Below are 13,462 nucleotides of genomic sequence, written 5' to 3'. Positions count from 1 at the left end.
AGGGGAGAATTATTGTGTAGGAAGTAGTTGCCAGACACATTTAAATACCAGAGACCCATAAACTGATTGAGTGTGAAAACTGATGTTAAAAACCTAGGGCTGATTCTGATTTTATATATTCTTGTAAAGTTCTAAAAGCCTGCGTTCTTTTGGATGTTTGTCGTGGCGGCTGCAAACATCAGTTGTGATTGTTCCTTGGGACAGAGCAATTTCTAGTTTGCATTTCACTAACTGCTTGATTATCTCCATGAAGTTCGGCGCTGTTTGCTGGAGCGCTTGGAGGTCTCTGCCTCTCACCTGAGATGGTGGAACCCCCTTATCCCGGTGCTCGCTACCCCTCAAATGTGTGTCAGTCAAGCAATGCAAAAGTTATTTGCAACAGCATTTGTTGTCACCGTGAGGGTTTAATCTTAATTTTTTACAGTAAAATAAGGTGGTGGAGAGCACTTAGAGCCTCCCTATAAAGTCTGGTGTTCCATGCCTGCATATGGGCTGCAGGCTGGGCAGCTTCTGCCCCGACCCACAGTCCTCCCAGCCTGCTGCTCTGCTGGCCTGGTGTGAAAAAGAGCCTCTTCCGCGCTGTGGTTGAAAACTGGTCTGACGAGGAGGATGTGCCAAGGTGGGTATCCAGCAGGAGGAGGAAAGTGAAACCCTGTACTTGTGAACTCCGCGCTAGGCTGCTCATTAGAACTGCTTATTTTTATTGTAACGAGCTATCAGCAAGTTGCATCAAGTTTTGTTAGAAGCTCTTGACGTTTTTTTGTTTCAATATTATTAAAGCAAATAGTAACCTGGCTGGGCTGTACTTAGTCATTCAGAGGGAAGCCAAGCAGCAGGTTGTGTGCGCAGTGGGCAGGATGGCGTTACCCTGGCAAGCTGGCCAGGCGCTTGGCTCAGCTGGACATAGGGACCTTAGGGGCTTTCAACTTGTAATCTCTGCCTGATTGACGTTTTGGCTGCACAGAACAGACTGCTGCTGTGCAGGCCCCCAAGTTACACCAGGACCTTGAGAGGTGAAACCACCTCATGCTGTACGTCGGGCTCACAGCAGGTACCTGGACCTCAGGGTGATGCACCCTGGGCTGAGAGGTACCAACACCTCATCTCCTTGGGCTTTACCTCTCCCCGGCTGCAAGTCCCAGCACTTTCCTCCTCATTAGAGCTTTCACGTTATGCCTAAGTACTCACAGAGTTTGGTGTTTGATCGTGTTCCGTGCTGTCATTTAGCAAACAGCTCTGGTGGGTGACTGGAATGTGGTTTTGCCATTTTAAAATATAGCCGTGACTTTTTGTGTGATAACTTGCTGTTTCTTGTTTATTAAATAATTATTTATTTTATGATCCCCAGATGAAATCCTTCTAAGGCAAAACGTCTGTCAATCTTATTAATTATTGCTAATAATAGTAATTATCACATGCGCAAGCTGCTTCCCTGCTTTATGAGTTTAGGCAAGTCAGTTCACTGATAGGTGGCTTGGTTTTTATAGCTGTAAAATGGGGAAAATGCTGTTATTTCTTCAGTTTTGAAAGGTGCTCCTCTCTGAGTGCTGTGTAAAGCAGAGCCACGCGTACCACATGGGCTGTGTGACGGCGGGGTGGCCACCCATGTTTGGCAGAGCAGGGTGTGGGCAGTGAGCAAGGGCTCCCGAGTTGTGCAGGGGCTGAGTTGGAGACTCACAGCTTTGCTGTGCTGGGGTGTGGTGAGTGGTTTCATGTCGCAGGGCAGTCGGCTGCCAAACACCTGATAACATAAGCATCATTGAGAACCATTCCAAAACATCCGATTTGTCTTGTTTGATTTGGGTCGTAGGCTTCCTGCTCCTTCCCAGTCTGCGAAAGCTCTGATCTCATTGGCTTCCGCTAGTGATGCTGTCGTAGGGAAACAACAGGAGCAGAATCTGGGGTGTTTCTGTCCACCTGAGCACTGCCAGGCTCCACACACTGGGGCACAAGCGCTTTGTACAGGTCCTTGTGCACCTTCTGCAGTGCCTCACTAGATGCTGATGCCTCCTGAGTTAAGGTATTCCTTTCCTGCAGGGATTCTTCCAGTAACGGAGTTCAGGATTTGTCCCTAAATACCTTGGCTGCTTCTGACCATAATGGATGTGCGGTGAGGGTGGTGGTCAGCGCTTCTCCACCTGAAACAGATGCCCTGGCTCTGCGCCGTTGGTGCGTGTGAGCAAGTGGAAGTGCAGCACGTCCAAGACAAGTCCCTGTTCTGGGTGCAGCCTCTTTGTTTCCACCCCCTAAAGACAAGGCTGGGTCTTGTAGAGCTGATGTGTCCTTTAAAAAGCCGTTCTGGACTCTTTCCTTTTCCCTCCCTTCTATTTGCCTTTCCTTTACCTTTCACTAGAAGAAGTTTAAAATGGCTTGGATAAGCAGGAAGGAAGATCTAGAGGTAGTTGTTTCTGTATCAGTCGAGAGAGTCCTCTTGACTGCCATCCCAGCCCCATGCCTTGTTTGTGTGACACGTAGGATGGACCGGTTTTACCTAAGAGTCTTGGAGGTGATGGGACATTCTCAGTGCATTGTCCACACTATGAGGCTTCTGGTCCCCACCAGAGCTACCAGGCAGCTGGAAAGACAAACAAGAGCTGACTCCACCTCCCAGCAGTATGGAGACAGCAGCCCGTGAGATCGACAGCCCAAGAATGTGCACACAAAAGAAGCATTTCCCTCAGCCACGACAGTAAAACCGCCAGACAACCACATGCAGCATGTGATTTCCCAAAAGCATCAGCCTAGATCCCAACTTCTTTGTGCCACACAGTGTTTCCCAGGATTGGATCAGAGTGGCAACGTGTAAAAGGCACTTTCAAACACTGAAAATTAATCATATTTTCCTCAACGTTGTTTATGGAAACCGTGGAGAGCACTCCTTCCCCTCTGTGCTTGGCCGGCTGGCTCAGCTTGGAGTCAAATTCTCCACAAAGATCGACGATGTTTATGGTGAAGCTGCTCTGCCTTGGTAGGAGACATTCAGGCTTATTTTGTGGGGTAAAAGCTTTGGCACGGGTCAGTTGTTGACCTGTAAATGCAGAGCCTCTTGCCCTTTTCCCTGCTCTGTGTCTCTGCTGACAGCAGCCGGTACGCAGCCCATGGTGGGCACCGTGCCACCTGCTCGCCAGGGCTGCAGCTGCCTTGTGAGAGCACCCAAAGGTTTGGGAGCTTTGGCCGGTGGGACCCTGCACAGAGTGGACATGAGGTGAGTCAGGATGAGTGCACTTCCCTTCTCCCTCTCTGGTTTTACGCTGATACGATGGCGTTGCTTTCAATGGAGCAGCTCTGGTGTAAGACTGATCTGATCCTCTGTATCTGAAAACTGGTTGGGCTCGGTGGTTTTTGAATTCCTGGTTTTAACCCTTTTCGTTGGGACTCTCTGGAGTCTGCTGTGCATTTCCTAGCTGTAAAGGGAGCCATCAGTTAACGATGATCACACGCTTTGTCCGTAGGGTTCTGCAAGCGCTAATGAAATGGTAAATGTTCAAACTTGAAAAGGAAATGTCTTGTTTTCAGTCTATTTTTTCTGCCCTTTCCTCCGTCACCTATGCCTTGTACTGCTTTAATGTCTCAGGGAGCTGTGGGTGCCGCTGCTGTGAAGTGCATTAGTGTATTAATGTTTCTAAAGGTGACAGGGACCGTGCAGTAGCCCTTGTTTGGTCCTTTGAAGACATGCGCATCGCTGATGTGGATTGCAGTGGATGTAAAGCTGCTGTGATTTCACCTGCTAAGACAATTATCTCCATTTACAATGAGCCTTTCCCCTAGAACAATTGTTTTTGGGGTTAGATTCAAATTTTCCAGGAACAAGAATCAGCTGGGTTCCATAACCTGCACTTAGAAGTAACGTTTAGTTGATAAGGAATTTGTTAAGGTAGGATGGAGCCGAGACCCCAACGCTCCCCTGTGGCTCTGGATGGACCTTGCAGGGAGGAGCGGGGCCAGGAGCTGGCCATGCACACGGGAGCAGCAGGGTGGGCTTTTTGCTTTACACCCTGAACGAGGAGGTTTGGGGATGGGGCACAAAATTCTGACAGTACCGTATTTTAACAGGGAGAAGACTACGCGGAAAAGCGTTCTACAATGTCAATGGCAAAGTGTACTGTGAAGAAGACTTCCTAGTAAGTAAGATTTCAGGCATTTGGGGTTTTTTTATTGTTTTCAAACCAAATTGTTTTTTTATATTGGCTTGTTTGCTCTGAGAGGTGGTTAGTCATCGGCGGCCTCCTGCCAGCGTTGGAATTGGGAAGCATTTATCCCTGACTCCATAAAGGCAGGATCAGGGCCTGGGTTTGAAGTGGTGGCTGTGAGACCAAGTACATAACTGTCCATAAGCCATCACAAAGCGTAAATTATGAGAATAAACACTGGAGTTGCTCGAGCCTGGGACTTGAATTGCAGCCACAAAGCCTCGCCTGCCAAGCTGGAGCTCAAAGTCAAACATCTGGGGAATACCAATCATAACAAGAGGGGAGACGTTTTTGACTAGAGCACGTCATCGCTGTGTACAATGTCGCTTTGTTTCAGGCGCAGTTTTAATCGCTGCTCTGCTCGAAAGTGATGTGGGGCTGCATTGTGATCAGCTAGAAACTGTTAGCCACAGAGGAGCAACTAGTTTGTTCTCCATGTGCCCAGAGCCTTTATAAACGCTCTACTTTAATAGAGGCTGAGTCATGAAAAGAAAAATTACGCTTGTTGCTGAGCTGTGTTGTACTAAAAATAAAATATTTGTGCAATTAGTGGTGAGGATTGTGCAGTACAGGGAATTATTTGATAAGTGGCAGACCATTTGTAATGAAGATTAAGAGGACGGCATGGCTAGGGATTGAAATCAGAGAGGAATGATATATTTTAGCTTAGAGGATGATGCATTGGAGAATCAGTATGTTGAACGTATGCCACCTTGATTTATTGAAACATCATTGAGAAGCTTGGGTCTTCCAGGACAACTTTCCGTTTCTAATGAGTACGTGGCCATGCCTTTTGTAAAGGAATTATTCAAAGTATATTCCACAACAAAAATGTTACTGGCAGTTCAGAGTGCACAAATGCATTTCTCATCAATGCAATCCATAAAACCCATGGAAATTCCTAAAATATAAGACATCTTTGCTTTCATGTGTTACACCTTTACTCTCAGTCTACCACAGCTGGAGGCTGTGGAAAAGAACAAATTGTGTTTTGTGCAGAAAATAAGTTTCTTGTTGTAATTGAAACGTGTTACTGTTTTGCTTGCACTTTGGGGAGAAAATTATTTTTTTCTCCCTTGCTTTTTTCTGCTCTTTCTTCCCTGTGTTTCATGGAAGATGGAGCACAGGGAGAGAGAGAAGAGGTGGAGTGTGAGATGGAGGGGCTCAGACCTTTGAGATTTTTGTTTTGAACTGTGTTGGAATGTACTTTCCCCATGATCAAAACCTTTCATCCAGTCTTAATGACATGATTGTTGTTATTAGCTTGTAATTTCAGCCTAAACATGAGAACTTTAAATCTAAAAATCTCAATCTTTTGGAGAACATTCAGTTTTCAAGGGGTGGGGAGAAGCCTCTTTTGTTCTTGGCCATGTTCTGTAGCAGGCTTCTAAAGGAGATCCTTGCAGTGATTTTTCACAAGAAAAATGAGGCTAAGACCCTGAAAGGAATAAACTTTCTGCAAGTTAGGGAACTGCTGAGACATTTAAGGCACCACTTTAAAACCCCAAATCTCACCATGATGTTTCTTAGCAGAGTCCCAGTAGCTCAGAGGGGTGGGAGAGAAGCAGAACAAGGGACTCAAGGCTGCAGAAGTCAGCAAAAGGAATTGAATTCTGAGGGCGTCCGTGCCCGTGCTAAGGCAGCTGTCCCTGTCGAGCATTGGTGCCAGCCGCTCTGGGAGTGCCTCTTCACCCCAGCACCAGTTGCACTTCAGCAGTGAAACACTGTGTACCCCATATTTTTAAGAGTGCTCAGTTGTCACTTAAAGCAGAGCGAGTGCCGGAGAGCTGTGGCTGCCGAGTTGTTCCAAAAAAATTGGTCTGTGAAAGTGTGACGTGAGGAGCTGCTGGCATCAAGGATTCAAAATCTGGCCCTTTCTTTGAAAACTGCTGTTGATTTCTGGACAAAAGGTGTTAGAGAAAGGTAGATGTTATCATTCACGATGAGCAATTTCCACTGTGCAGCCATAAAGCTATCCAGAGTGCAGATACACCCATCCAAACCTTTGGCAACAGCCGCAAGGTACATTCTTCTAGCAAATAGTTTTCCCACGTGTTTGCTTTTATTGAGGGCACCGATTATCTTTCTCTGAATCAGGTGGCTTATTTTTGCCCATTCTTTCCTGGGAAGAAGCACTAGAAGTTTTTAGACCCGTTTGTGGAGTTGTAGATGAGGAATGGATGCCGCGTGCTGGGGTCGTCCTCACGAGAACAGAGGCAGCTTTCTGTGCGGGGCTGCAAATGAGTGCGTGAGGGCCCACCTGGAGGGCACAGAGAAACCTCCTCCATCTTGATCTGAATGAATCAGATTTAAAAAATCCATGGATGGTTCCTCTTCTGCGTAAGATTCATGGAATGGTTTGGGTTGGAAGAGATCTTAAAGCCTCTCAAATTCCACCCCCTGCCATGGGCAGGGACACCTCCCGTTGGACCAGTTGCTCCAAGCCCCATCCAACCTGGCCTGGAACCCCTCCAGGGATGGGGCAGCACCACTGCTCTGGGCACCCTGGGCCAGGGCCTCCCCACCCTCATAGTAATTTCTTCTTAATGCGTCCTATAAATCTCTCCCCTCTTTCAGCTGAATACCGTTCCATCTCATCCCATCCTGGCACTCCCTGATCCAGAGCCCCTTCCCAGCTTTCCTGGAGCCCCTTTCAGTTCTGGAAGCAGCTCTGAGGTCTCCCTGGAGACTTCTCCAGGCTGAACAACCCCAACTCTCTCAAGCATGGTGCAGAGATTGCCTAACCTATGCGATTTCCAGTCAGAGCACTTCAGTAGCGATATTGCCTGTAAGGGTTGAAAAGACCAAAACCGGACCCCCAAGCCTTTCACTGCTTTGCTGTAGCTCCAGGGAGGATCCAATGACTTTTTCATGCCACCATAAGGTAGCCAGTCCAGCGATGTCCGAGTCTTGCCCCAGCCCTGTTAGTGTAGTTGTTTCATGAAAGGAAATAAACCAGATGACAGTTGGATGCTTCCCTACGAGCTCTTAGGACGCAGACGGCTGACTACCCCTAATGGGAGCGCTGCTCCTGGTGAAGGGAACAAAAAGCAAATGCCTCACTGTATAATAAATAACCCCAGTCAGCAGTTCTTGTTCTATGTTGTTGATAAATTGCTGCATAATCATGGGTGAAGGAAAAATGGCTCAATAATTTTAATTTGTCTTTCCTTTTCAATACTTAAATATCACATACAGAAATTTAAAAGAAATCACTGTTTTTCTTGGCAAAAAAAGACTTTAAAAATGTCACCAAAGGAGCCTGAATCTTAGATCTATTACAGCGCTCAATTCTTACTTTCTTTCTTTCTTTTTGATGGGCTTTTCGTTTTTCTCTCGAGGTGATGAACGTTATTGAATGGGGGTCCAGTGGAGAATAAGAAACGAGAGAATTTCCCTCCAGGGAGGAGATGAGAGGGAAAATGAACCCTGTGACAGATGTTACTTACATTGCTTAATGCACTACTGGAAGACACTCAGATGCTCGGGAAATAACCTATTACAGACACCAAAAGCTGCAGTGCATAGCATTAAGGTCATCCAAAACTTCCCCTTTCAAGATTATCTCTTTCACTGTCTTATAACTTCGCCAAATTTAATCATTTAGGCTGAACTTCTTCACACCAGGTTTTTGCCTCTGGCTAACTTTGCTGTCATTTGTTGTTGAAAGTTTCATCTAAAGCTGTTCATCCATTTCAGTGAGTGAGACTGGAGTAAGATCTGTCACTTTGCCCATAAATCCTCAGAGAGAAAGGCTCGAAAAACTTCATTTTGCACATGCCAGACCTGAAGAGAGATTTGGCGCACTGCAAGCCTGAAGGAAGCCTTTGGGTGTCCCCTTCTGCCCCTCCCAGCCCCATGGTGTCTGCGTGCTGGTGTCTCTGTGGCTCCTCGTCCCCTCCTGCCAGGGAGAGCCAAGGACTGAGACTGTGGCAGGAGGGCACGCAGCCCACAACCCTGGCAGAACTGTGCCTTGCAACCCCTCAGGCTGCCTCTCAAGTCTTCCTTCTCCTCCTATCCACTCTGCTGGGGTTTCTGATCCTTCTCCTCTTCTCTTCTCTTCTCTTCTCTTCTCTTCTCTTCTCTTCTCTTCTCTTCTCTTCTCTTCTCTTCTCTTCTCTTCTCTTCTCTTCTCTTCTCTTCTCTTCTCTTCTCTTCTCTTCAGCAGTGGTGGCTACTTGCTTGGGATGCTCTCCTTCGTGCTCCAGCTGTAAGCTCCTTGCTCCTCAGCTGGCCACTGCAACACAGAGTTGGTCACAGAGAACACGCAGGGCTTCATCTTCTCTCCACAACGGGAAAACTCTCGATGATTTTAAAAATGCAAAAGGGTGTGTGAGGCTGGGAGGGAGGTGACAAGTAGAAACGACTGAACTTCCATAGGGGTGAGGTGATCGGACATCAAGAGAGGACGAGCTGGGTGATGAACAGTTCGTAAGAGCAGGGCTTGCGCCTTCATCGCCTGTAGCACCAAACGCAAGACCCACGCCCTATCTTGGGCCCCTCGGCATGGCTGCAGCGTAGAGGTTAGTAGTAACAAGGCTGCTCTTCCCAGTTGGCAGTGTAGGAAATGGCTCGTTCCTGCTTGCTGGGGCCCTTGGAAGATAGTTTTTATTTAGTGTAATGGAAGCTGGTGTCAGCTGGAGTCAGAGGTTTGATTTTCCATCTTGGCGAGTGTAAATGTTAGGAGATCCCCCGTGGGAGGTCAGTGCTGGGACTAGTGCATTCCTCAGAGCCCGTTGCTGCTAAGAAAGACTCCCTTAGGAAAGAGACTCAGTTCAAAAGGTAGATGGGTAAAGTTGCAGCTTGATTCCCATTAGACATGAAAGGGACACACAGCAAATGGAGTTTGAGGTAACTGTGAGGACGTTGTGTTTAAGAGACTGTTAAAGTGCGTACTGATAGAACAGACAGGCGTGAGTGTTTATTGATATGTTTAACCGAATGATGGAATCAAAGCTTGGAAAGGGATTTGCTACACTATCCCCGATGCACAGTGTCTGTGAGCATTTTCAAGGCGCTGACGTCTCCAGATTGGGTCAGGAGGTGCTTCCAAGTTCCAGAGGTATCCTGAATGCTGTGCTTTGCTGTTCTCCCAAATACTGTCACTGAAAACAAAGGCAAACAGATTATAGTGTATTACTGTGCTTGGCGCATGAGGGAGTGAATTTCATGTTGTTACTTGTGTGTGTCTTGCTCCAGCCCCTCCCTGCCAAAAGGATTTGAATACTTTCCTTCCTTAGTTTTTCTGAAGTTTGTAGCGTGCCAGTGGGCCTGGTTTTATTTTATAAATGAATCTGTCAGTATGATTATTTGGGGTATTCTGAATTAAGTGTTGCATCAAACCTATAAGTGGGCGTAAAATTCAAATTTCAAAATATTTAGGGCTAGTCAAATATTGCTTGGCCTCTGCACTTCGGATTTGAATGTGAATCAGCACGAAGAGTGCGTAGAGCTGGCAGTTTGGGTTCTCTCATTGCTACACAATACTGTAGGGCTGTATCCCGTATCAGAAGTTACAAATCCATTGAAGCTGGTGGCAGATGTCTCATTGAGACATTTCTCCTAGGAATTCATCTCAGAGGTCAAATTTTTAAAGCTAGGACCTGAACTGGGTTATGGATTGTTAAATAGGTCATAGGAGTCACTTTCTAGGCCTTGGCAAAATGGAAGGTCAAAGATGGGTTTTTCTGTGATATATCACTATGGACTAGTTTTGTGACAGTCCTGTACTTTACATTTCCTAGTGGGATATTTCAAAGAGGTGTTACAAAATCCAACTGGTTTCTTGCCAGGTAGTAACTCCCCTATTTCTTCTTGAGGTGGTGATCCAAGAAGTCAGATTATACCAGTTTTCTTAATAGTGCATTGAAACATAAATTATAATAACTGAAGCACACCTAAAAGAAGTAGAGCTCTTTCTAATTACGTGTGACTCCTGCCAAACACTTGTAAGCAGACAACATTAATTTTTTTCTATGGAAGAGTTATAAAAAAAACATGTGAGAAAGTGATGCATTTCTACTTCGGTAGTAAATGTTGGTATTGGTTGCTGTTACATTTTGAATTGAAATCTCGACTGAGATGAGGTATTAGGAAGAAGTTTTTTCCTGTTCAGGTGGTGAGGCCCTGGCCCAGGGTGCCCAGAGCAGTGGGGGCTGCCCCAACCCTGGAGGGGTTCCAGGCCAGGTTGGATGGGGCTTGGAGCCCCTGAGCCAGTGGGAGGTGTCCCTGCCCATGGCAGGGGGTGGAATTTGAGAGGCTTTAAGATCCCTTCCAACCCAAACCATTCTACGATAACTGTTTTGAATAAAATGCACATTTTTTTTTTTCCAGGAAGATATGTTCCAAAGTAGGCGGTTTCTTTTGCAATGTACTTAATAGATGGTAGCAGTGATGATAAATAACATACAGCAAGGACATAGCGCTCTGCAATATGAGCTGCTGTACAATTGGAACCAAGTTAATGGATTTTGGGCTTAGTGATAGATATGATGCAGAGTTAAAGTTGTTGCTTCAGGCTTTTCTCTTGATCATTGTCATTGCAAAACTTCCACAGGGGTTTGTTTAAGGGCTATCTAGGTAAGAAAATCGTTATTGGCTCTTAATTAATCAAACAAAAAGTAGCTGTGGTGAGTGCTGACACATGGGTCTCTGTAGGCTGTCTAGGGGGTAAATGGCTGTTCCCTTCTGGAAGGCTATGAAATGCCTGACTGTGAAGGCAAAGGTAGCTACCAGCTGAATTCCTCGTTTCTGGCAGTTTGTGCGTGGCCAGACCAACTGTGAGCTCTGTGCAGAATGTGAAGTCCCTCTGTGCCCTACCCATGTCCTTCAAACATAACGAAGGGGAAACAAAAGCAAGAAGGTAGCAGCTGGGGCAGAGTTTCCTCGCTGGCAGCAAGAGAGGGTGAAGCAACAGGATACCCAAAAGCGTTTCAGCGAGATGAAGACTAAAGTTCTGGACTATTTTCCTTCAGTTTAATCTCTGCCACCTGCCATGAGGCTCCCCTGTCTTTCAGCCTGGGAAGGCCCCATTTTGTTCAGTTCAGTTTAATCGCTGCATTTAAATTTGTGTGTAAAAACCAACAACAACAAAACCCCATCTGCATGAAACCAAATTTGATATTCTCTCCCTCTCTTAGCGTGATCCCATGAATTTCTTGCATTGTTGTGTCCCATGTACTAAGGGTCCCATGCAGAGAGCAAACAATAAAGCAGCGAGAAGACAGATGCTCTGCTAATGGGAAACCAAGGAGAAGAGAGTCTGTGAGGGATTACAGGCAGCCTGGGGTTGGAATACATTATTAGCATAGCACCCAACTCAGAAATTAGTTTTCAGAATTAAATGCCTGAAGCATTTTGGCAAAAACTCCTGATCATCCTGCTCAAAAGCCCTTAAAGCGTAAAAGAGTAGGAATCTCAAGTCGGGGCTGAGCAATCGCCTTCGGTGACTTTGCAGTGCTGTAACTGTGAATTGTAGTTTTTACGGCTTCATACCATTACCGAGGCAGCAACTGCCCCACCTGCTGAAATGTCACCCACTTGATCTGCTTGCACAAACCTTTAGCAGGTTTTGAACATCCTCATCAAAGGAGAAAATGGGCCTGAATGAGATTCCAGGGTCTGTTTCCAGGAGGAAGGTTTTGTTTAGTTGAGTGCCTAACAGCAGGGAAGGGCCTCGGCCTCTCCTTGGGCACGGTTAGGCATGCGAAGGAGAAGCAGCAACATGTCTTTTCAAAGATCTGACGTTGCCTAAGGTAGAGACTTTGGATCCCGAAGCCTTTTTCAGGCACGCTATTTTCTGAGTGGTTTTGCTTTTGAAAATGTCGATGAGAACATCAAACTGTAAAAGACCCTGGGTAGACAACCAGGATTGGATACAGGACCGAGGGCAGACAGGAGAAATTGTTTCTCATAGTACTTGGTGGGATTATCCTCCATGCATAATTGTTCATTATATGCTCAAAATTCATTGTTAATTTCTTTTGGATATATTGCACATTAGACAGAAGAGTTATAAACCCCAAGATTATCACAGGAGGACACTTAACAGGCCTAAATATTCAGGACAGAAGGGGACTTGTTTTCCTCTTGCATTGAAACAAAGACTCTTGGACAGAATCATTAGAGATTTTTTTTCCCATTTGATAGTCAAAGTATAGTGGAGAGCAAACAAAAGAAAAGTTCAGCCAGCCAAGTCTTCCACTTTATTTTACTCTTCTGTTCTAACATAATCAACGTATTTCTCAAGGTCTATTTAGCTTCCCAGAGTCTTATTTTATATAAGTATCATTGAGGAGCTTGATTACAATGTCTTGATTCACGTACATAAAGTAAGATTTTTATTATCCTGGGAGAGAAGTCAAGGACAAGGTAAATACGGGGAGAAACAGTTGGGACCAAACTAAGAAATTGGGAAAAATAATGTAGCAGCTCTTCAACATGCACTTGTTTTCTTTGCATACTGGTAACAAGCATCTTATTTCTTAAGTCATGGAAGTGAGAGTAAAGAGTAACACTTCATTTTCAACTTTGAATTTCAGAGCTGTTCTTTTTCTAACAACTTCTTTCAATGTTTTTACGTATGCTTAGTGAGCATCTGAATAAATGAATGAATGTTTGGGAAGGTTCATAATTACCCTTGTATTTGGCCTGGGTACAGACTGTAGACTTGTGAACATTACAGACCAATCTCAAACTAGGCAGTATTTATTTACATTGTCTTACTGGTCTGCCAACAGAATATTTATAATAACAAACCAAACTGGCAAATACGAAGCCCTTTCAGAGTAAGGCTCAAATTGTGACTAGTTCTGCTCACAACCCAAATGAAACTGTGTGTACAAAGTACAATATGCACAGGAAGCATAGCTGTGATCTAGCTTCTACCCCAGGGTCTTTCCTATCAGCCTGTACTACTTCACTGCTTCACCTCAGTCTGTTTTTCATGTCTCCAGATTGTGAGTGAGGGGCTGGTGTGGGCAAAAGCTCTTTCCCTTCCCAGCTATGTCAGTAATGAAAGAGTCTGCAAGTCTGTAGAGCATAACCTCCTCCTCTCCTGCAGTTCCCCAGTCCACAAGCTGTGTGGGACCAGTGCTGCTTCCACCCAGCCATGCTGGGAACCCACCATGGGGGAGGCTCTTGGGTGTGCTGAGAGATAATAGAGGCCGTTCTGCATTGTCTGCAGCCTAAAGCAAGTCACAACTTCTCTCTCGTTGCACAGACAAGATTTGTGAAGGTTAATAATAATCAAGTGCTTCAAAGACAGAGGTTGC

The 13,462-nt window shown here is 45.7% G+C and overlaps 1 protein-coding gene across 1 annotated transcript in view; it reads left to right on the top strand.

The window, feature by feature from the left end:
• Positions 1-13,462, top strand: part of WTIP (WT1 interacting protein) — a 71,774-nt gene that overhangs the window by 43,957 nt on the left and 14,355 nt on the right. The window contains exon 3 of the mRNA XM_009567939.2: positions 4,054-4,121. Within this exon, the coding sequence (XP_009566234.2) occupies positions 4,054-4,121 (68 nt within the window). The remainder of the gene's footprint in view (positions 1-4,053; positions 4,122-13,462) is intronic.

Source organism: Cuculus canorus, chromosome 13 (genome assembly GCF_017976375.1).
Source record: "Cuculus canorus isolate bCucCan1 chromosome 13, bCucCan1.pri, whole genome shotgun sequence".
In the NCBI taxonomy this organism is placed as follows: domain Eukaryota; kingdom Metazoa; phylum Chordata; class Aves; order Cuculiformes; family Cuculidae; genus Cuculus; species Cuculus canorus.
This window is presented reverse-complemented; position numbering and strand designations above follow the sequence as displayed.